We start from the raw sequence: 20,209 nt of genomic DNA on the forward strand, positions 1-20,209 counted from the left end.
AACTGCATGATGTCATTCAAAGGTAATTATAGGCTACGTACACATCATTATACATGTATAACCACCTATTATATATGCAAATACACATAGTGAAACAGTTAGTCACAATCTCTTTTTTTATGGAACAGTCTCAAATCTATCGCAAAGGCTGATATGATAGAGCTGGATGGAAAGAATGCGAGAAAAAACTCCAGATCAGAAATGCATTCTTAAAATAAGATGAGATGAAGATGGGGAGAGGGAGGTACAGAGGGAGGGAGAGAGAGAGAGATGAAAGTGACAGCTCTCACTTAGAATCTGTGTGACGACTTCAAAGAGATCTGCTCCCCTTCCGGACTCAGATTCTCCTAGTAATCCGCCTTCTCACTTTCCCAGTTAGTCACACGCTCCTCCTTCCTGATCCCGCTAGTGGTTTTCAACATGGAGGTTGTCCATTTTCATCTGATGAAACCTCTCCCCAGTCACATGTAATCACTGTGTTTTATACATGTTTTAAGTGTTCTTAAATGTTTGTATAACATTGTTGTTAGATGTGCAGTGTGTATCATGATACAGACTTTTGCACAGAAAATTCCACCCTTACAAAAGAAGATTGCGGTTTTGAAACTGAAGTGACTGCATTCGACTGTGGTATTTTTGACGCAGTAATTGCAGAATAACTTCAGTTGAACTGGAGTTGTACTGCAGTTGAACTGCAAAATACTGCAGTAAAATTTTCTTTGCTATTTTGGACGCAATATTTGCAACATACTACAGTTATACTGCACTCTAACTGCAGTTATACTGCAGTGTACAGCAGTTATACGGCACTCTGACTGCAAGTTTGTTTTTCGTAAGGGCACTTCTGGTTTGTCGTCATTATCTCATAATGTTGTGGGTCTGTCTTCAATAGGGAGAGGTCTTCAGGGGGCGATGCCATCATGGTGTGTTCAGCTCTGAGGCGACTTTACAGGCAGGTTCTGCTGTTTGGCTCCGAGGCCCTGACCTACAGCTCGGACACAGCAGGTCTGCACATGTGCAGCCTGCCCGGCGTCTGGTTCCTCTTCCTGTATGGGACATATGATCTGATCCATGCGAGGATGGTGGCCCGGAGGGGACATTTCATGCAGCCTGGTCTCCTGCGCTCTCAGTTTGATGTTCTGGAGCCACCGGCGGAAGAGGAGAAGGCGTTGCTGCTTGATATTCGGAGGAGCACTGATGACATCTGCAGGGAGATACAGGAGCATCTCCGCCAACTTTCATAACCAGAGATCATGATCATGGACTCTCAAATCAAAGATAACAAACTGGACTGCACTGTGTGCTAGAAAACAATTACATATCATGTTAAACTTTTATATTATTTTATTTTACAAAGCACAATAAATCCGTGATTATATGATACATGCTAGATGCAGAATCTCTATTGATTGTGTTTTTTAATCCAATAGGCTTGGGTCTAGGAAAATTAGCTGAGTTGAGGGAAATGTTTGAAAACATTGCATTAGTAATGCCACTCCCGAGGCACTCCCGAATGGTGCAGCGATCTAAGGCACTGCATCTCAGTGCAGGAGGCGTCACTACAGTCCATGGTTCGTATCCAGGCTTTATCACAACCGGCCGTGATTGGGAGTCCCATAGGCAGGCGCAGACTTGGCCCAGCATCGTCCAGGTTTGGCCGGGGTAGGCTGTCATTGTAAATAAGAATTTGTTCATAACAGACTTGCCTAAATAAATAAAGGTTAAATAAAATATGAAATAGTATTACAATACAGTATGACTTACTTGATTTATGCTCATAGCTCCTGAAAGGAGCATAAGCCGTTGACGAATGTCCTCCATCTTACTCGGTTCAGGGCAAGTGTTTCCAGGTCACACCAGTTGAGGAAGCTCTCAGTCATTTCTGCCTGGATGTCTTTCCTCCAAGTGTTTCTTGGTCAATACAGTATAACCATTCTTAAATAGTGACACAGACCTGCATACTATTTTGTAACAATGCCTGTCTGCCAAATGTCATGGATAGCCCCATTAGAAACCTAAATTAGAAATCTATCGCCCATAGCATCAAAGAGGGGTTAGTGGCCTCTTGGGAAGACCCCACAGAATCATAGAGCTGTTTCAGGGGGATGATTCACCTCCCACCCCCAACAAGGGTATTTCAGGAGCCTCTAATCCTTGTAAACTCCCCACCACTACTCTCATATCACACAGTCTTGTACAACTAATCTTGTGGGGACACACAATACAGTCCCATTCAAAATCCTATTTTCCCTAACCCGTACCTTAACTCAAAAACCTAACCTTAACCCTAGCTCCTAACCCGTACTCTAACCCCTAACACTAATTCTAACCGTAACCCTAAACCCCCTAGAAATAGTATTTGACCTTGTGGGGATTAACAAAATGTCCCCAGTTGGTAAAATTTTTGTTTGTTTACTATTCTTGTGGGGATTCATGTTCCCAACAAGTATAGTTAAGCACATCCACACATATACACACACCAGTGTTTCTACACTTACAGTATCTATACCCTTTCGGTATACAAACCTGAAAACATCGTAAGACCATGTGAGAATCTCAATTGCGTTTCCTTGATTCCTCGCATCCTCTCTACTTTCTTCCTTCTCAAAACCCATTGGATGAGAATTTCTCACCGTGTATGATCAATTCCAAATGAAAAGTTGCAATGCACATAACTGTAACTCCAGATCAGATATATAGTCCCATCTGCTGGACATCTAGATGTGCTACGAGGCAGTGGTGAAGAAGAGGGTTTCCCAAGGTCCTGCTTTCTGTAGTGGTGGGGAAAGACAGCAGAAAATACGGAGCGTTGCGCCGTGATTGGCTCAGTGCTGTGTCACTCATGGGGACACTACATCACCGCCAAGTCTAAGGGTAGACGTCGAAAATTCTAGCCCCTTGGGTGCTGCCTTAGAGTTACATTAGAAGTGCCCATTCAAGAAGGCTCAAACTCATTGGCCACATATAAAATTACGTCAAATCACGTTATATGTACAGTAGCTTTGATTAGACTGATCATGTCAACATCATACTTTCAAAATCTTAGCTAGCAGTCATGAATCAAGTCGACAATCTACTGGCAAATCCTTTTTAATCCTTGTCATATGAAGAGAAATAATGATGAGAAATTATAGATAAAACGTATCGGTGCTCATCGGCCATTGGACATAAACATTACACAACAAGTTGGAAATCGCAAATTCAACAATGAGGGGTTTGGAAGGAATCAGTGACCGTGGCTGTGTAGTCCCAAATCTGGGATTAAGGGTCTCTTTTCCAAATTGAAAATGATAAACATTCAATATTGGCCATGCTGTCAATGAAGCATGATTTGTGCCGTGCTCAAAACAACTGTTAACTCGGAACTGCGAAAACTTGACTTCAGTGAGGTCAAGACAACTGGGAAGTCGGGAATAAACACATTTTGAACGGTCATCCAACTCTGGAATTGTAAATCCGGCCTCTTCCCAGAGCCACGACCCGAAGACCAATGACATCATCATGATTCAACCTTGTTTTTTCCCCCCCGAGGTCCCAGTTGTTTTGAAAGCACAATAAATCCAGAGAATGCCAGACTTTGATGACAAAATTTGCCCACGAACATCCGCCGCTCCACCTTCCTGTTCAAGTGAGCACAGCACAAGGTGAGTCCAAAAATGTATTGTATACTGCTGCATAAATGATGTAATATGCCAGGGAGATATGTATACTGTAGCTAAGAAAGTAATACTAAGTGTATATTGTGTAGTAAGATGTTAGTAGCCCATGTGCCTCACCCTAATAATTTGGTCTATTTACCCCTCTTAATTTCACCTACTGTTCTGACTTGGTGGTGCACATGTAGCCTGTAACCTGTTTTAGAGAAATGTAATCATTGAATATTGTAAGGGATTTTATTGTCTGCTTATATGCCCCCTTTATTTATCCTACAGTTCTGACTTGGTGTACAGGGAGAACACTGTAAGAACGGCCCACGTTCCAAATTCTGTCACTGTACACTTCAAAAGCGCTAAACAAATAGTTGACTACGTCCGTCCTAGCTCGCTCATTGTCTTGAATCGAAATTACACTTGTCGTCCCCTTATGCCATAGTTCGTACATCTCAATTGTCATTAGAAACCACATTTGTGGTTGTTTTTTTTAAAGGCAGTAAATGAGGCTGAATGAACCTATTCGCTGCCAGACAAGGCCCCGCTGATAGCCAGGAGTAGCAGTGGTAAGGTGTTGGGACAGGTTTTTGTACTGTAGGCCCTAACAGTTTGTGGGCACCGTTTGTCACCGTTATAATGCAATTAATGTATTGTTTAGTGTTGTATAGTGGCTTTGCTGGCATGCACTTAACTTTTTTTTACCCCAAGATGTACATGCTAAAATCACCACTGCAAGTGTACATCAGGAATGACCATGGCTTTGCAGTTTGTTGACAGACTAATACACACAAAGCAATCTTGTTTTTTTCCATTTCACTTTATTAACCAGCACACAGGAGAATGAATACAAATTAAATGCTGAAATCAAAAAGATTAAGGCTACAATTTTCCAAGGCAGTTGGTATCATCACCATACTGGCAATGTGCTAAGAAAGTGACTTCAGTAATTGCTTTGCTGAGCACTCTAAAAGATTCTACTCTATCCATTCAGGTATATTATTAAGATTCCATTCCTGCTCCCGTTTTTTTGCATGTACAGTACTTCAATGGCTCCTGAATTGAATATTTTCTCTCAAGGAGGCAGGAGTCAACAGTGCCCTCCAGTGGTGGACAGAGCACATGGTTTTTGTTACACTAGCCAGTTTCAGTTGTGCAGTACAATTAATACATTTAAAGACATGAAAAATATTAAACATGGGGTTTAGAAAGAAAAACACTTCATCCTCCATATATAAGCCTAACCGTAGGAGCATAAAGAACATACTATGAGGGTTTGAACATTAGACAATAAAACAACATAACCTATAATAACCATGAAATAACACTCAAGTCAAAAGTACATTTTGTAAGAGTTAATAAAATGCACAGAGCTACATAGAGGTAAATAGAGCTACATAGTGAGTCATTGTATTATCAAATGGGAATAAATCTAAAGCCACAGGCACACTTATTCTTGATTGGACATCACTGCTACATCAATATCAGTGCTACAAGCTTGCACTCATATCCAAGGCTGTGCAAGCGTGATACGAGGGGCTGCTATTGAAGAAACTTGTCAGCAAAGGCCGGCTCCATGTAACAGTCAATTGAGCAGCCCACTTCCAAAATGAGCACCTCCCTCTGGCCTCCCCTAGTCTATACCACAATGAAGTGGCAAAACTGGCCTCCCCTAGTCTATACCACAATGAAGTGGCAAAACTGGCCTCCCCTAGTCTATACCACAATGAACTGGCAAAAAGAACACATAGCATTTAGTGCATTATGAATGCAGTCTGTTCACATTACACATATATACACAACTAAGACTGCTATACACATGCTCTCAAGGGTCACCAGTAGGGAACCCTTGGGTTATTTTCCTGATTTGAGTTTAAGGCCTTGGTAGTAGCAGGGAAATACATCTTGATGCGAGACTAGCAGCATATTCACTCTTAAGAGTCTTGGATGGGACTCTTAGGTAGGATGGGACTCTTAGGTAGGATGGGACTCTGCATAAAGGAATGTGGCAGAAGCCAGCATGATCCAGATTAGAGCCTGAACCAACTAAGGCCATTCAGAACATACAGCACAGACAGGCCTGCACTTCACAGTTCAGCAGCTTACATATACAATATAAATGGCATTCAGGAGCGCATGTTTCACTAGTTCTCTGTGAGTGAAGAATGTGCAAGCATCTGATCGTACAACTGCATGATTGTACAAGTGAGTGTGCGCACATGAATTTGTTAATTGTATGTGCTCATGTGAAGTGTGTGTGTATTACAAGGATGGCGAGTCCAGCAGTCGTTCTACAGCGGCGTTGACGTCTCCCCCGGTAGCGATGAGGGCCTGCAGGTTGGCCTCTGGGTTGAGGAAACCCATGGTCGTCAGCTGCTCCACCTGCTCCTGGAACAGCAGCTCTTCAGTCTGAGCCTACACACAAAAAGTACAATACTTTGTCTTCCACTTGGGATGATGGTCATGTGTTTAATGCTCTCCTCCCCACCATGCTGACACAACATAGGTCCAATCACAAATTAACCCCTAAATGCATGATAGGACATAGGGCTTAAAGGTTGATTGAGGATTGGGTCATACACACCACTTTGAGAGGCTTGAAGTAAAACAGGGTCCGGTTTTGGGAGAATAATGCAGATCAATTCTGGGGCTAACCTGCTGATTGGTGCTAGCGAGAGCGTCTAGCATCTGACGCACAAACTGTTGTTGTTGCCGCTGACCCGTTTCCGTGACTACCTGGGACCCACTGCTGAGGTCACTAGGGGCGGGGTCTGATGACAATCCAGGGGCAGGGTTAAGATCTGAGCCGGCGCCTCCCAGTCCAACCCTACAGGAACGACAGGCATCATGGCGTCAGCCGACCACAGCTCAACACTACGTTGCTATAGGAACTATGTGGGTGGAGTACAAAATATAGGTTGCTTAAAGAGGTACTGTACTGTAGGTCTTTCAGGTGAAAACTGAAGGTGTATGTTGATATATGGATGTTCTGACTAAGTACATGTGGAGGTATGGAGAATTGGTGTACATACCCTGGTATGAATCCAGGTGCCTCAGTGGCAAGGGTCTGCAGTCCCTGTTGGATCTGCAGCAGTGCCTGCATGGCCCTGGGGTTGGACATGGCCGACAGCATCTCAGGGTTCTGCATCTGAGGAAACACCAATCAGAGAGAGACTCACAGGGGTCAGAGGACCAATCACAGCTTACTGTATAGTCCTCCCAGCACCACTTGGTGTTTTAAGGTCACTGACCTGTTGGAGGAACATTGGGAGTTGTTGTCTCATTTGCTGCTGCAGTTGAGGGTTCCCAGAAAACAGTGGGTTGTTCAGCATCATCTAAAACATTCAGGGACATTAGAAGTGTGTGTGTGTGCGTATATGTGTGTGTGTTTATGTGTGTGTGTGTGTGTACCTGTGCTGCTAGGTCAGGGTTCTGGCTCAGGCTGTTGAGTAGGCTCCTCATGTAGGGGGCTGACAGCATGTTGTGCATCAGTGTGGGGTTCTCCGTGATCTGCTGCAGAAGACTCTGCATTGCCGGACTATTGAACATAGCTGCTATATCCACACAATAATCATTGAGGGATACAGGGGAGCTTATTAATGAAAGTGTAAGCCTACAGATTCGGTCAAGTATATTGGCACAATTCATAATTTCTTTAAAAAATATGTTGAAATTGAAAACAACATGTTTGATTTACAAAATGTACAAGGCCAATCAAAACACAATTACTGAAATTGCAATTTTTCATCTTCAAAGAAAATAAAAATAGTCTCGCTAAATTATTAAAAATTCAAATGAATTTGGTTGCAGGCAATTCATTTTTTGTTCATGTGTAATTTCTCTCACATGCGGTAATTTAAACGTCTCTACATGGAAATAAGAGCCATTCAACCAGTTAAAAAATATCTAACATTCCATTCTATTGACCTGTGTGAGAGGATAAATGTGTGTTTGTCCCACTGTTAGATGTTCTACCTCCCATGGCGGGACCTAGGTTGTGCAGGCTGGTCTGAGGGCCATTGCTGGACAGGGTGGGGGTAGTGGTGGGTGTGGCGGTGCCTATAGGGGTGTCTGTGGAAGCAGGGGGAACCCAGGGGTTGGCGAGGGGGTCTCCATTTTCCACCCGGGGGGACTGGATTTCCCCTGGTGACAAGGTCGTCGAGGAAGCAAAAGGGTTTCCTGCAATCTAAGCAAGACAGACAGAGAGTGGGTGGGTTACAGTCCAACTAGTTAGTTCATTTATCTCCAATTTACCTTTACTTGTCCTGGTCAATGATTGGCATTAAGGGTTAACATTACACTTTAAAGTTCCATCAGGAGCTGTGTGTGTGTGTGTGTGTGTACCTACCGGTTCCTGAGCAGCAGCATTCAGCATGGGTCCCTGAGCATCAGTGGACATCCTGCGGAGGGCATTGTTGCTTAGTGCCCTGTCCTGGTTGCGCAACATCTCCTGCATCATGGTCGGGTTCCGTGCTATCTCCAGGGTCTGAAGGACAAGGAGAGGAGAACAATGACACAGGGAAGAGAGAGGAGGTTCGAAAGGAATATCACAGACACAAAGGTAACCGCAACACACACACCTACCTGTCTCATGACGTCAGGGTTGTTGAACAGGTGGGCGATGTTGGGGTTGTGCTGCAGCAGCAGCTGCATCTGGGGGTTGGCCATGATGAGCTGTCTCATCATGTCTGGGTTGGACAGCATGCCCTGGACCAAGGGACTGTCCATAATCTGGGCCAGCAGCTCAGGGTTGGACATCAGCTGCCTCTGCAGCTCAGCGAGACCAGGCCCCGCAGCAGCTGTCCCTGGACTGCCTACACCTACAGGATAAAGACAAAGCTAAATGTTGAGGTAGCAAATACCCATCAGAAACATTTGGCTACCAACTCATCCATCCACCCACACACACACAGGAAGCCCCAAATCAAATAAAAACATGTCACATGCTTCGCAAACAACAGGTGTAGACTGACAGTAAAATGCTTACGGCCCTTCCCAACAACGTAGAGAGAAAGAATAGAAATGTCAAACACGTAATGATAACTTGGCTGTAAACAATACATACACAATGAGTAATGATAACTTGGCTGTAAACAATACATACACAATGAGTAATGATAACTTGGCTGTAAACAATACATACACAATGAGTAATGATAACTTGGCTGTAAACCATAAATACACAATGAGTAATGATAACTTGGCTGTATACACAGAGACCAGTACCAAGTCCATGTACAACAGATTTGAGGTAGATATGTACATATTACGAAATCAAATGTTATTAGTCACATGCACATGACTGCCTGGTATAGAGGTCTTGGATGGCAAGGAGCTCGGCCCCAGTCATGTACTAGGCCGCACGCACTACCCTCTGTAGAGCCTTGCAGTCGGATGCCAAGCAGATGCCATACCAATTGGTGATGCATCCAGTCAATATGCTCTCAATGGTGCAGCTGTACAACTTTGGGGATTGTGAGGGCCCATGCCAAATATTTTCAGCTTCCTGAGGGTGAAAGGGCATTGTTGTGCTGTCTTCACGACTCTGTTGGTGTGTGTGGACCATGATAGATCCTTAGTGATGTGGACACAGAGGAACTTGAAGCTCAAGACCCACTCCACTATAGCCCCATCAATGTGAATGGGGGCGTGCTCAGTCCTCCGTTTCCTGTAGTCTACGATCAGCTCCTTTGTGTTGCTGACGTTGAGGTTGTTGTTCTGGCACCACACTGCCAGGTTACTGACCTCCTCTTGTATAGCCTGTCTCATTATCGTCAGTGATCAGGCCTACCACCGTCATGTCGTCTGCAAACTTAATGATGGTGTTAGAGTCGTGCGCAGCCACAGAGTTGTGGGTGAATAGGGAATACAGGAGGGTGCTAAGCACGCACCCCTGAGGAGCCCCCGTGTTGAGGGTCAGTGTGGTGGATGTGTTGTTGATGAAGGGGGTAAGGGAGGGATATAGCTGGTCTTACCAAGGCTGAAGGTAGGGGTGGCTGAAGAAGCAGGAGAGGGTCGAGGGACAGAGGTAGGTTCTACAGGAGGGGGTCCAGGGACAGAGGTAGGGCCTTCTGGTTGGGCCTGTTCTGAGGCAGTGCTGTTGGAAGGAGAGGTACACAACTCCGGAGGCCTTCAACAGAAAGGGAAACGGACAGTTATAGTCCATCGATCCAATTTTGGGGACAACTTTAATGCTTTCATGTTTTCTTACCTACTCACACACAGTGTGTGAGATGTGTGTGTGTACCTGCTCTGGGTCTTGATGACCAGGTGGACGGTCAGTCCGTTGTAGATGCCTTGATGACTCAGCAGATCTGCATCTTTGAGGATCTTCCCAGCGAAGATGAGTACCAGCTGCTCCATTTGTGCCTGGAACCGCTGGGCTATCTGCTCCTTAAACTACAGAGACAGGCAGAAGGCAGGCAGGGAGAGACATGAACTAATCCCTGCCAAGTAGCAGACAGAGAGAGAAAACCCATTTTACTGTAGGCTATATCAGACATTGGGAGTCACATTTGGCCAATAACAGTAAAGAAAATGTAATCGCCATGATGACAGCATCATAAGAAAAATGTAACGTAAGTAAACAACAAACATGGCATTATTCACAAATAAGCTGATTGCATCAGTCCAGCTGTGTGTGGCTGCACCTCGGTGGGGACAGGACCACTGGCCTGGCGGCATATAAAAGTTTACATCCATGAAAACACATAGGTGTTAAAATCCCAAACATCACATAGGTCTAGTACTGTCAAGATTAGAAATCGAAAAACTATTTAGAAATAATTGACAGTTGCCACGTGTTGTTTAGACCATGTTCCGATAAGACATCGTGACTTGACCGAATAAATGGATTCCACATAAGAAGCAAATAAGACAGTTCCAATGACGGCACTGACCTGTTTGATGGAGCTGTTCTCTGGAATGGCGATTTCCTCTTTTTCCTTTGGTGTTTTCACAGTAACTCTGATGATCTTACATTCAGCAGGGAATGGTTGTTGCTCGTCCTCATCCACAGTATTAGCCATCTTTTTGCTCTCGCGGTGGGGACAGACCTATGTCTGACCACGCGGGCAAAGAACAGACTGTTTGCATAAGCGAATCTCGTAATGTGATATTTTATTTCCTGGTGTCCTAATATTGCTGATTCGAAAAATATCTGCAAACGTCATAATGGATAACAGTGCACGGATAACGTTATTTTCTTTACCTCTTAATATTTCAACATATTGTAGCCTAATTAATTTCGTTAGATGTTTCTGAACACTCGTACATTCATTCAGCTGCAGCCATGATTAAATACATTACATGCCCACAAGTATGTGGACACCTGCTCGTTGAACATCTCATGGGCATTAAAATAGAGTTGGTCCCGCCTTTGATGCTAGAAAAGCCTCCACTCTTCTGGGAAGGCTTTCCACTAGATGTTGGAACATTTCTGCGGGGACTTGCTTCCATAAGCCATAAGAGCATTAATAAGGTTGGGCGATTTTACCTGGCTTGCAGTCGATGTTCCAATTCAACCCAGAAGTGTTCAATGGGGTTGAGGTCAGGGCTCTGTGAAGGAAAGTCTAGTTCTCCACACCAATCTCGAAAAACCATTTCTGTATGGACCTCGCTTTGTGCAAGGGGCATTGTCATGCAGAAACAGGAAAGGACCTTCCCCAAACTGTTGCCACAAAGTTGGAAGCACAGTCTTCTAGAATGTAGCACAGTCTTCTAGAATGTCATTGTGTTGTAGTAACATTAAGATTTCACCAGACCATTATTTATCCAAACTTTACAGTTGTCACTATTTTCGTTGGGGCAGGTAGCGTTATCCTGGCATCCGCCAAACCCAGATTTGTCTGTCGGACTTGTCAGAGAACGCGTTTACACTGCTCCAGAGTCCAATGGTGTCAAGCTTTACACCACTCCAGCCGATGCTTGGCATTCTGCATGGTGATTAGGATTGTGTGTGGCTGCTCGGCCATGGAACCCCATTTCATGAAGCTCCCGACGAACTGTTCTTGTGCCGATGTTGCTACCAGAGGCAGTTTGGAACGTGGTAGTGAGTGTTGCAACAGAGGATAGACTATTTTTACCCGCTTAAGTGGTCCCATTCTATGAGCTTGTGCACCTACCACTTCACGGCTGAGCTGTTGTTGCTCCTAGACATTTCCACTTCACAATAACTTACAGTTGACCAAGGCAGCTCTAGCAGGGTAGAAATTTGACAAACTATGACAGTGCCACTTGAAAATCACTGAGCTCTTCAGTAAGGCCATTCCACTGCCAATGTTTGTCTATGGAGATTGCATGGTTATGTGCTCAATTTTATACACCTGCCAGCAACGGTTGTGGCTGAAATAGCCAAATCAACTCATTTGAAGGGGTGTTCATGTACTTTTGTATATATAGTGTAATTTGTCATGAAACCACAAGTTAGCATCAAAAATAGGAGAAATATAGCAGCTTGTGGTGTAGCCTACCATTAGCACATAGAAGTAATAAAACCACAATGAGACATGATTTTACACTGGAAAAGTCATTTATTTACCTTGCAGTAAAAGAAAAAAAACAACTAATTTCACACCTGTCATTTGGCATCATACCAACAAAAAAAAATGCGATGATGTCAGTCAACTTGAAATGTATCTTTATCAGAGCGTTTATTAAAAGCCTTTTCATGACTTCTGCAGTTCAACACATCCAGGAGTTGGTGTGTGGTAATACGAGTCATGCAAAACGCATGAAGACAGTAGAGAATAACAGTACAAACAAGGAGACCCTGAAGAATAGGAGTGGCTTAGTTTGTTTTTGCAGTCAATGTTCTTCCTTCTGCGGTCTTCATAGATCGGGCTCTGGACCCTTTTTCCCCTTCCTGTTTCCCTGCCAATCAGAGGAGACCAGGAAGTATGGAATGAGTACAGTGTCTTATATCAGTAGTTTGGTGGTTAGCTTGTCAGGGTCTTGACCGTCTACAAAGGCTTAAGACCGCTCAAGAGATTCAGCATTTCATGATATGATAAGACCAGCTTGTAAGTTGTTACCAAACTAACATCCTTCAACTGAACTACACTAGTTAGCATAGAGACTTATGGTAGTGAGTTGGACTGAGTGAATGGTTCAGTTTTGTGTCCTGTTCTGGAGAGTGAGGACTGCTGCAGCTGCACTGTTACCTTGGTAATCTTCCTAGGGGTGACTTCCTGGCTGATCTAAGAGGGGAGCACACACACTTGACTCACGGCTTTACACAGGTTGAACAGTAAAACAAACAAACACTGTATAGCCCTAACTCCTCTCTCAGAACCAGGCGAGAGCTGCTGATTTTAAAATCAGGCAGCGACAGAGGCACTATGTAAAAACCGCTCCGCCATTTCCTGGTTGCAAAAATTTGAATAATTTGCGACAAAACAAGTATAGTGTAGAGAAATATTGTACCATCTAAACCACTGTGTAATATATTTTCCTTAACCAAAAATATTGTTTCAGCTGTTTGAAGCTGCTGTACAAAACCGAAAGTAAAAGACAAAAAGAAAGCTTCACAACGGGAAGCATAGAAATAGCACACATAAAACAGATGTACCGCTTCTTAGACTTGCTTTCAATGCGAATGACATGTGATGGAAAATGTTATGTTTGTGCTTTTCTAATAATAATTTTCTGTAATTTATCACGAGAGATCTATAACACCCATTTCTATGTGAATTTAGTCAAGTCGCCCAAAACACTACATATTGCAGCTTTAAACTAAATATGTGTTGTATTAAGTGCCACTTGCAAGTGTGATGAGTATGTAATGTGCCGTTCTACCTGATGGTGTTTTGGCTGATCTGTTTGTAAACCTTTCACTTTCGACTTCTCTTGTTCCAGTGAGGCATGTAGTGATGTCACCTGGAGAGTGAAATAAAGGTAATTTAACAAGGTCGTCAGCCTTGCATGGCAAGTTGAAAGGTTTGAGACACACACACACACACACACACACACACCTGTGAAGACAACTCCTCTTTGATATTTAGAAGCTCTTCCACCTGCAGTAGGATCTCGGCTTTATCTTTCACTGTGGAGAAAGGGAGAGAATAAGTGAATGAGAACGTGAAGGCCTACCTAATGCATCAGTAATGGATTACAGTAGAGTCAGACTGAATTAGGAGTGCAGTAGCTGTACTCACTCTCTCCCTGCTGCAGCATCTTCAGGAGCTGGGAGTTTCTGGCTTTCACTTCTTTGTATTTCACCTGAGGATTGAGATCAGGAGCGGAGCCCATGGGGACCATATAGATTCATACGGTATAGATTTACACCAACTGTAAATGGCTGATGGCAGTATTCTGTCCTTTGTATTTTAGGCATGCTCCATTAAAGCCTAGTACCAGTATCCCTACAATGACTCACCTCCCATTGTGAAATGACCTTCTTTAACTTGTCAATTTCTTGGTCTTTCTTCTCCAGGTCGTCCTTTAGCTGCTCAGTTCGAGGGTCCTGTGAGGTGTGATGGGAGTCACAGTTAGGCTCAGAGATAAGTTACACTGACCTCCATGGTCTTACCAGCAGTCACTCAAAGGTCGTTTTGCGAAAATGTTTTTTTTATAGAAAAAAGATTTGTAGTCGGCCTTACCGGTTCATGCTCTGTTGAAGTCGTGACCTCAAGGCCAGTGCTGTTAGAAAACTGCTCACGTCTTTTTTCCTGCTGTACGATTTTGCTAACGTCATCCTCAAGCTTGTTGAAGAACTTGTCTTCTGGAGGTGCGGATGGTTTGGGCTCCTAGAGAGTGATGTCATCAATGGATTCAGAATTTGAATTATGACATCATACACAATTTGCGCTAGTTCACGTCATATCACCACCATTCCATCACATTCATCCTCACATGACAGGGTTTAAACTGTCGAAGCACTGTAAGCCCAACAAGAGTAAAACAACGTTTTCCCTCACCTCTTTCTCCTGCTTCTTACTCTGATCTGGAAAGGAGAATCATGTTTTTTAAGTCGAATACAACATGTCAAGTATTAATGAATTGTTTTTATGTCAAGTATTCATAGGTTGCACCTCCGTCACGTCATGCCATTGTTATGAACGTTGTCAAGCCGACCTCTACTTGCTGCGCTGCAGTGGTGGATAAGCCTAGTCTACGTTTTCATCTAAATTACACAATAGTGCCTTGAAATACGATAACATTGCTAAAGTAGTAAAATATTTAATAGGAACCAACTTTGCCAACATGATTATGTCGTCAATTTTACTTTACAATGATGGCAATGTTGTCATCAGCTAGCAAAGTTCGTCAAAAATATCTAGCAATGCTAACATTAGCTAGCCAAAATCAGGTGGCTTCCCCTCAATCTTAGCTAGCGAACGTTATACTGAAGTCAATCTGGTGACATCAATATTATGACAAAAGGTTTTCCTACTAATTATTTGTGTCCTTTTGAATTTCATTGCATTTCCAAGCCAATGTAATGCACTTGATGAAATTTTCACCAGCACTCACTGACAGTCGGGCATCAGTTCAAAAACAAACGTTCCAAACAATAGTGTGATTAAACATGCAACCCATGAACGTCATAAAAGAAAACAGAATAATAAGATGAGTGGGACAACTGAGAAAACAGTGAGACATGTATGGCATATCTACGCAGCACCTGCTCGAAGTGGATTGCTAAGCAAGTAGTGCTACTGCTATGATGGCACAGTATTGATGACGTTGGGCAGTGTTCAATGTTAACATAAGTGTAGCTCTCTGCCACTGGTGGTCTCACCCCCCTCCGCCTGGAAGTCCTTCAGAGAGACCGTCATCTTCTTGTCTTTTCCCTGCTGGTTCTTCTTCTTGTCCTTCTTCCCTACTGCTGCTCCTCGAGACTTGGGAGAGGGAGTGTCTGTACCATCATCATCCTGACAGGAGGCAATTTAAAAGAACAACATCTGCTTAAATGGAACATTCATTAATCTCCCCATGGTTCAGATTTTTGTCAAATAGATGTTTTGTAACAGCATGCTGCGATGGGGGCAGTGTGGTACCTGTTTATGCTGCTCAAACTCCAGTTTACTCATCATCAGTGCCTTCTCCAGGTCGGCCTCATAAAGCTCGCTCGTCAACTGCATTTGGCAGAAACAAAGACAAAAATAAAGGATAGATCAGATGGGGACTATTAGGAAAGGGGAACACCCATGAGCAATGCTCATGCCCATGTCAGGTGTTATCATGGGCCCTGTTCAGAAACAACCCCTATCCGTTAAGGACTAAGCAATCAATATAGATCTGTTTTTTTGGGGGGGGGGGATATGTAGCCTAGCATTTAAAATATACCAATGTGCCCTTGGGCTAGGCACTTAACCCTAATTGCTCTTGTAAGTCTCTCTTGATAAGAGTGTCTGCTAAATGAATAAAATGTATTAGTAATATAGCAGGACCATATTTATAACAACTATTCAATCCTCTCAGATTTCAACAAGTGTCTGGGGGGGATAGGTTGTTTCTGGACAGGGCTCTGTTCTTAGTGATGGGGTGTCTGTCGGGTTCTACCTGGTTGTCCCTTTGCTTCCATTGCTGCCAGCCTTCCGGGGGCATGGCTTGGTCCCCTGCTGCGGGATGGAGCAGCTCATTGGCCACACCCTGCAGAGACAGTGAGGGGGGCGGGGCAGAGGACTTCTGAGGGAGCTTCTTAAAGGCAAGATTTCTTAACTGGGGACAGGAGACAGGAGTCATTATCAGTCCTCAAGCTCAGGTAAATTAGTGAAAGTGAAACCTTTGAGAACCGACAATGGAAACACCAGAAATTGGTGTTGACTAGGGAGTTGAAATGCCTCTGCCAATCACCTCATTGGCCTCGCTCTGTTGCTGCTCTTTCTTCTTCTTACGCTTTTCCTTCTTCTTGTCGTTGCTTGCGGTGGATTTCCCACTGGTTGTCTTCCCGGGCCGAGTCTTTCCAGAGTCCCGGCCGCCTTTAGTCCTTCCTGACTCTGAATCGGAGTCGGAATCAGAGTCGACCTGGAGCAGGGCAAAGCGAGAGGCTGTGGTGTGGACGGAGATCATTGCTGACGCCATCTGCTGACCTGTACACAACCTAAACCCAATAAGATACACACAGGAAGAAAACATGCACGTCAAATTAGGCACCTGCTTAGCGACAAAACCATTCAAATCTAAACTTCTCCAGTACAACTCCAGCGATAAATCAAAAAACAACAATATGGAAAACGGACACAAATGTGAATGCCTGGTTCTACAATAAGCTAGACTGCCTATGTCTGATCTTTAATGAAAAAAATGTACTTTTGCTGTGTAGCCTAGTAGGAGTTAGCTACAAATGGCATGCCAGATAATGTGATAAGCAGATCCTTTTGGTGTCCATTACTGGGCATTACAGGGAAGTGCCATAAAAACCGCCATAGATTTTTCAACTAATAGCCTGTTCTTGCTGATACTTTTTTCACCGAATCGAAAACAAAGAAAATATCTTAGAAATGTCTGTTTCCAGTTGTAGGTGGTTTTACAAAAATACAAAACATGGATTTAATATCTTTGAGTTTTTGCAAATGGAAACTCACATTTTTAAGATACTTTCTTGATTCTGTGAAAAAAGTATTGCCAAGCAGTGGCGTAAAGTATTAAGTAAAAATACTTTAAAGTAGTACTTAAGTAGTTTTGGGGGGTATCTGTACTTTACTATTTATATTTTTTGACAACTTTTACTTCACTAGATTCCTAAAGAAAATATTGTACTTTTTACTCCATACATTTGGAATGCTTAGCAGGACAGGAAAATTGTCAAATTCACACATTTATCAAGAGAACATCCTTGGTCTTCCCTACCGTCTCTGATCTGGCGGACTCACTAAACACAAATGCTTCACTTGTAAATGATGTCCAAGTGTTGGAGATAAATACATTTTTAAAAAACAAGAAAATGGTCTTACGGATAGCCAGGGGCTGTCTGGTTATAAGGAATTGGAAATAGTTTTTCTTTTGATACTTTTTGAAACCAAATACTTTTAGACATTTACTCAAGTAGTATTTTACTGGGTGACTTTCACTTTAGTAATTTTCTATTCAAGGATCCGCCCCTTTTTAAAATTTAGCCTAAAATGACATACCCAAATCTAACTGCCTGTAGCAAGGATGTGTATAATCTTGGTACCATTTGAAAGGAAACACTTTGAAGTTTGTTGAATATAGGATAATATAAGACAATAGATCTGGTAAAAGATAATACATGTATTATTGTATGTATTTTTTTGTACCATCATCTTTGAAATGCAAGATTTTGGCCACTAGATGGCAGCAGTGTATGTGCAAAGTTTTAGACTGACCCAATGAACCATTGTATTTCTGTTCAAAATGTTGTACCAAGACTGCCCAAATGTGCCTAATTTGTTTATTAACAACTTTTAACTTTCAAAATTGTGCACTCTCCTCAAGCGGGGTGGCAGGTAGCCTAGTGGTTAGAGCGTTGGACTAGTAACCGAAAGTTTGCACGATCGAATCCTAGTGCTGACAAGGTAAAAATCTGTTGTTCTGCCCCTAAACAAGGCAGTTAACCCACTGTTCCTAGGCTGTCATTGAAAATAAGAATTTGTTTTTAACTAACTTGCCTAGTTAAATAAATGTAAAATAAAACACATTTTAAAAAAAACAATAGCATGGTATTCTTTCACTATAATACAATGCTACCTTATATAATGTTTACATACCCTACATTATTCATCTCATATGCATACGTTGATACTGTACTCTATATCATCGACTGCATCCTTATGTAATACATGTATCACTAGCCACTTTAACTATGCCACTTGGTTTACATACTTATCTCATATGTATATACTGTACTCGATATCATCTACTGTATCTTGCCTATGCTGCTCTGTACCATCACTCATTCATATATCCTTATGTACATATTCTTTATCCCCTTACACTGTGTATGACAGTAGTTTTTTTTTTTGAATTGTTAGTTAGATTACTTGCTCGTTATTACTGCATTGTCGGAACTAGAAGCACAAGCATTTCGCTACACTCGCATTAACATCTGCTAACCATGTGTATGTGACAAATAAAATTTGATTTGATTTGATACTGTAAATTGGACAGTGCAGTTTAATCTAACAAGAATTTAAGCTTTCTGCCAATAACAGATATGTATATGTCCTGGCAAATGTTCTTGTTACTTACAACCTCATGCTAATCGCATTAGCCTATGTTAGGGAAATCGATCCCGAAGAAGTTGAAGGTATCTTTACTTTTACTCAACATGACAGGTACTTTTTCCACCACCGTCGCCAACAGGCTATATTAGTTGAAAAATCTATGGCGACGGTTTGTATGAAACCTTCCTGTAAAAGCCCAGTAATGGGACACCAAAAATACTTGGTTATATCACATTATCTGGCATATAACCTGTAGCTATGACCCTACCTTATGGTGAGTAAGCAAAGTCGTAACACTTGAGTCTGCCTTCAGTGACTGGCTAGCTAGCTGGATGCAAATGAGTTTATTGCTAGTAGCTAACGTCAGTTAGCTAACTTACATGACATTATCATGTCACTCACAAGGACAGCTGGCTAGCTTGTTGCTGGCTTACCTGTCCCGCACTAGCACTTCTCTTCAGTTTAAGCTAGCCAACTAACGTTAGGTAGCTAAATTAGTTAACCAACTGGGTTTCAACGTTGTGCGAGTAATGTCTGCTAACTAGCTAGTTGGTTAACACCGTTTCAACGTGTAACGTTAATACAACACGGCACAGAGGGTAGTGGGCATTAGATAATTGTAGATCTAGCTAGCTAACTACCGAAATAAACAGTGTCCGTCGATTAACTTGGTTCAAAAGAAAGCATCGAATGTCGTTGCCTAGCTAACTGAGTCATATAGATATAATAGTTCTAGCTGGCTAGCATATTAGCTACATTGCATCCATACCAATGATGTAGCTCGTATGTATGACAAACTAAAATGCTTTTATAATTTAGGAATCAGATTATTAAAATATTGTACAGTGTATGTTTGAGGGGGAAATAATAATTAAGATTTAAAAAATATAATTAAAAACATACTTTCACCTGTTCGAGTAGTTAACCACACGTTCACCACTTCCAGTTGCTAAAGTACCTATGGTGGCCCAGTTGCTCAAAATGTATTCTGCAAGAAAAAAAGGGGTAATATGCGATATGGAGCAGCTCATAATATGTTGACTTCCCTTAAACAGAAGATGGAGACAGAGGTCTACTTTTCCACGAGACTGTATTCATGACAGCAACATGGTACCATTCATGATGATCATAATCATACATTGATTGTATCGCGATTGGCGATCTGCTTATTTATACAGCATTCGTTCAGGTAGGACCACTCGTTTTCAGTATTAACAAGAAGTGTAATCATACAATGTTTCCTGGCAGTATAATCATGGTCGGCGCCTCCATCATTTAGAATTTTACTTTAATTATCCGTGCTTATGTTATTTATTTGTTAGGGATTTTATAAATATGCAATGTGCCACCTCGACCTCTTGAAATTGGTATATGTAACCAACATGCAACAGGTGTCCTGTCATGTCTGCGAGCTTGCACCCATTGACAACGATA

General features: G+C 42.5%; 3 protein-coding genes across 11 annotated transcripts in view; 1 reads left to right on the plus strand and 2 right to left on the minus strand.

The window, feature by feature from the left end:
* LOC112247440 (IDNK gluconokinase) overlaps window positions 1-1,383 on the plus strand; it is a 2,956-nt gene extending 1,573 nt beyond the window's left edge. For both annotated transcript variants that reach the window (XM_024416208.2, XM_024416200.2), the window contains 2 exons: window positions 1-22; window positions 893-1,383. The exon at window positions 1-22 is cut by the window's left edge and continues 22 nt beyond it. In XM_024416208.2, the coding sequence (XP_024271976.1) occupies window positions 1-22; window positions 893-1,244 (374 nt within the window). In that variant the 3' untranslated portion in view covers window positions 1,245-1,383. The remainder of the gene's footprint in view (window positions 23-892) is intronic.
* A 3,065-nt stretch (window positions 1,384-4,448) lies between these two features.
* Window positions 4,449-11,503, minus strand: LOC112247357 (ubiquilin-1). Of its 6 annotated transcripts, none has more exons than XM_024416113.2 (12): window positions 11,143-11,503; window positions 10,547-10,708; window positions 9,895-10,046; window positions 9,623-9,777; window positions 8,232-8,467; window positions 7,996-8,133; window positions 7,575-7,833; window positions 7,059-7,201; window positions 6,899-6,982; window positions 6,680-6,795; window positions 6,303-6,474; window positions 4,449-6,062 (listed from the first exon to the last, which is right to left on the minus strand). In XM_024416113.2, the coding sequence occupies exons 2-12, from the start codon at window positions 10,673-10,675 to the stop codon at window positions 5,910-5,912; spliced, it is 1,737 nt and encodes a 578-aa protein (XP_024271881.1). In that variant the 5' UTR covers window positions 10,676-10,708; window positions 11,143-11,503; the 3' UTR covers window positions 4,449-5,909. The 6 variants fall into 6 exon arrangements, with proteins under 6 accessions (XP_024271881.1, XP_024271887.1, XP_024271916.1 ...); XM_024416119.2 differs by lacking the exon at window positions 11,143-11,503 and adding an exon at window positions 10,858-11,123; XM_024416148.2 differs by lacking the exon at window positions 11,143-11,503 and having other exon boundaries at window positions 7,059-7,198; window positions 7,623-7,833; window positions 10,547-11,122.
* A 655-nt stretch (window positions 11,504-12,158) lies between these two features.
* Window positions 12,159-19,838, minus strand: LOC112247418 (G kinase-anchoring protein 1). Of its 3 annotated transcripts, none has more exons than XM_042320333.1 (13): window positions 19,685-19,838; window positions 16,446-16,692; window positions 16,152-16,310; window positions 15,647-15,724; window positions 15,388-15,520; window positions 14,564-14,589; window positions 14,246-14,392; window positions 14,023-14,109; window positions 13,802-13,865; window positions 13,619-13,689; window positions 13,443-13,523; window positions 12,809-12,844; window positions 12,159-12,518 (listed from the first exon to the last, which is right to left on the minus strand). In XM_042320333.1, exons 1-13 carry the CDS (start codon window positions 19,804-19,806, stop codon window positions 12,477-12,479), a joined length of 1,293 nt encoding a protein of 430 aa, XP_042176267.1. In that variant the 5' UTR covers window positions 19,807-19,838; the 3' UTR covers window positions 12,159-12,476. The 3 variants fall into 3 exon arrangements, with proteins under 3 accessions (XP_042176267.1, XP_042176268.1, XP_024271940.2); XM_042320334.1 differs by having other exon boundaries at window positions 19,679-19,808; XM_024416172.2 differs by lacking the exon at window positions 12,809-12,844.
* Between the last annotated feature and the right edge of the window lie 371 nt (window positions 19,839-20,209).

The sequence above is a fragment of the Oncorhynchus tshawytscha genome, linkage group LG04 (genome assembly GCF_018296145.1).
Source record: "Oncorhynchus tshawytscha isolate Ot180627B linkage group LG04, Otsh_v2.0, whole genome shotgun sequence".
Lineage (NCBI taxonomy): Eukaryota > Metazoa > Chordata > Actinopteri > Salmoniformes > Salmonidae > Oncorhynchus > Oncorhynchus tshawytscha.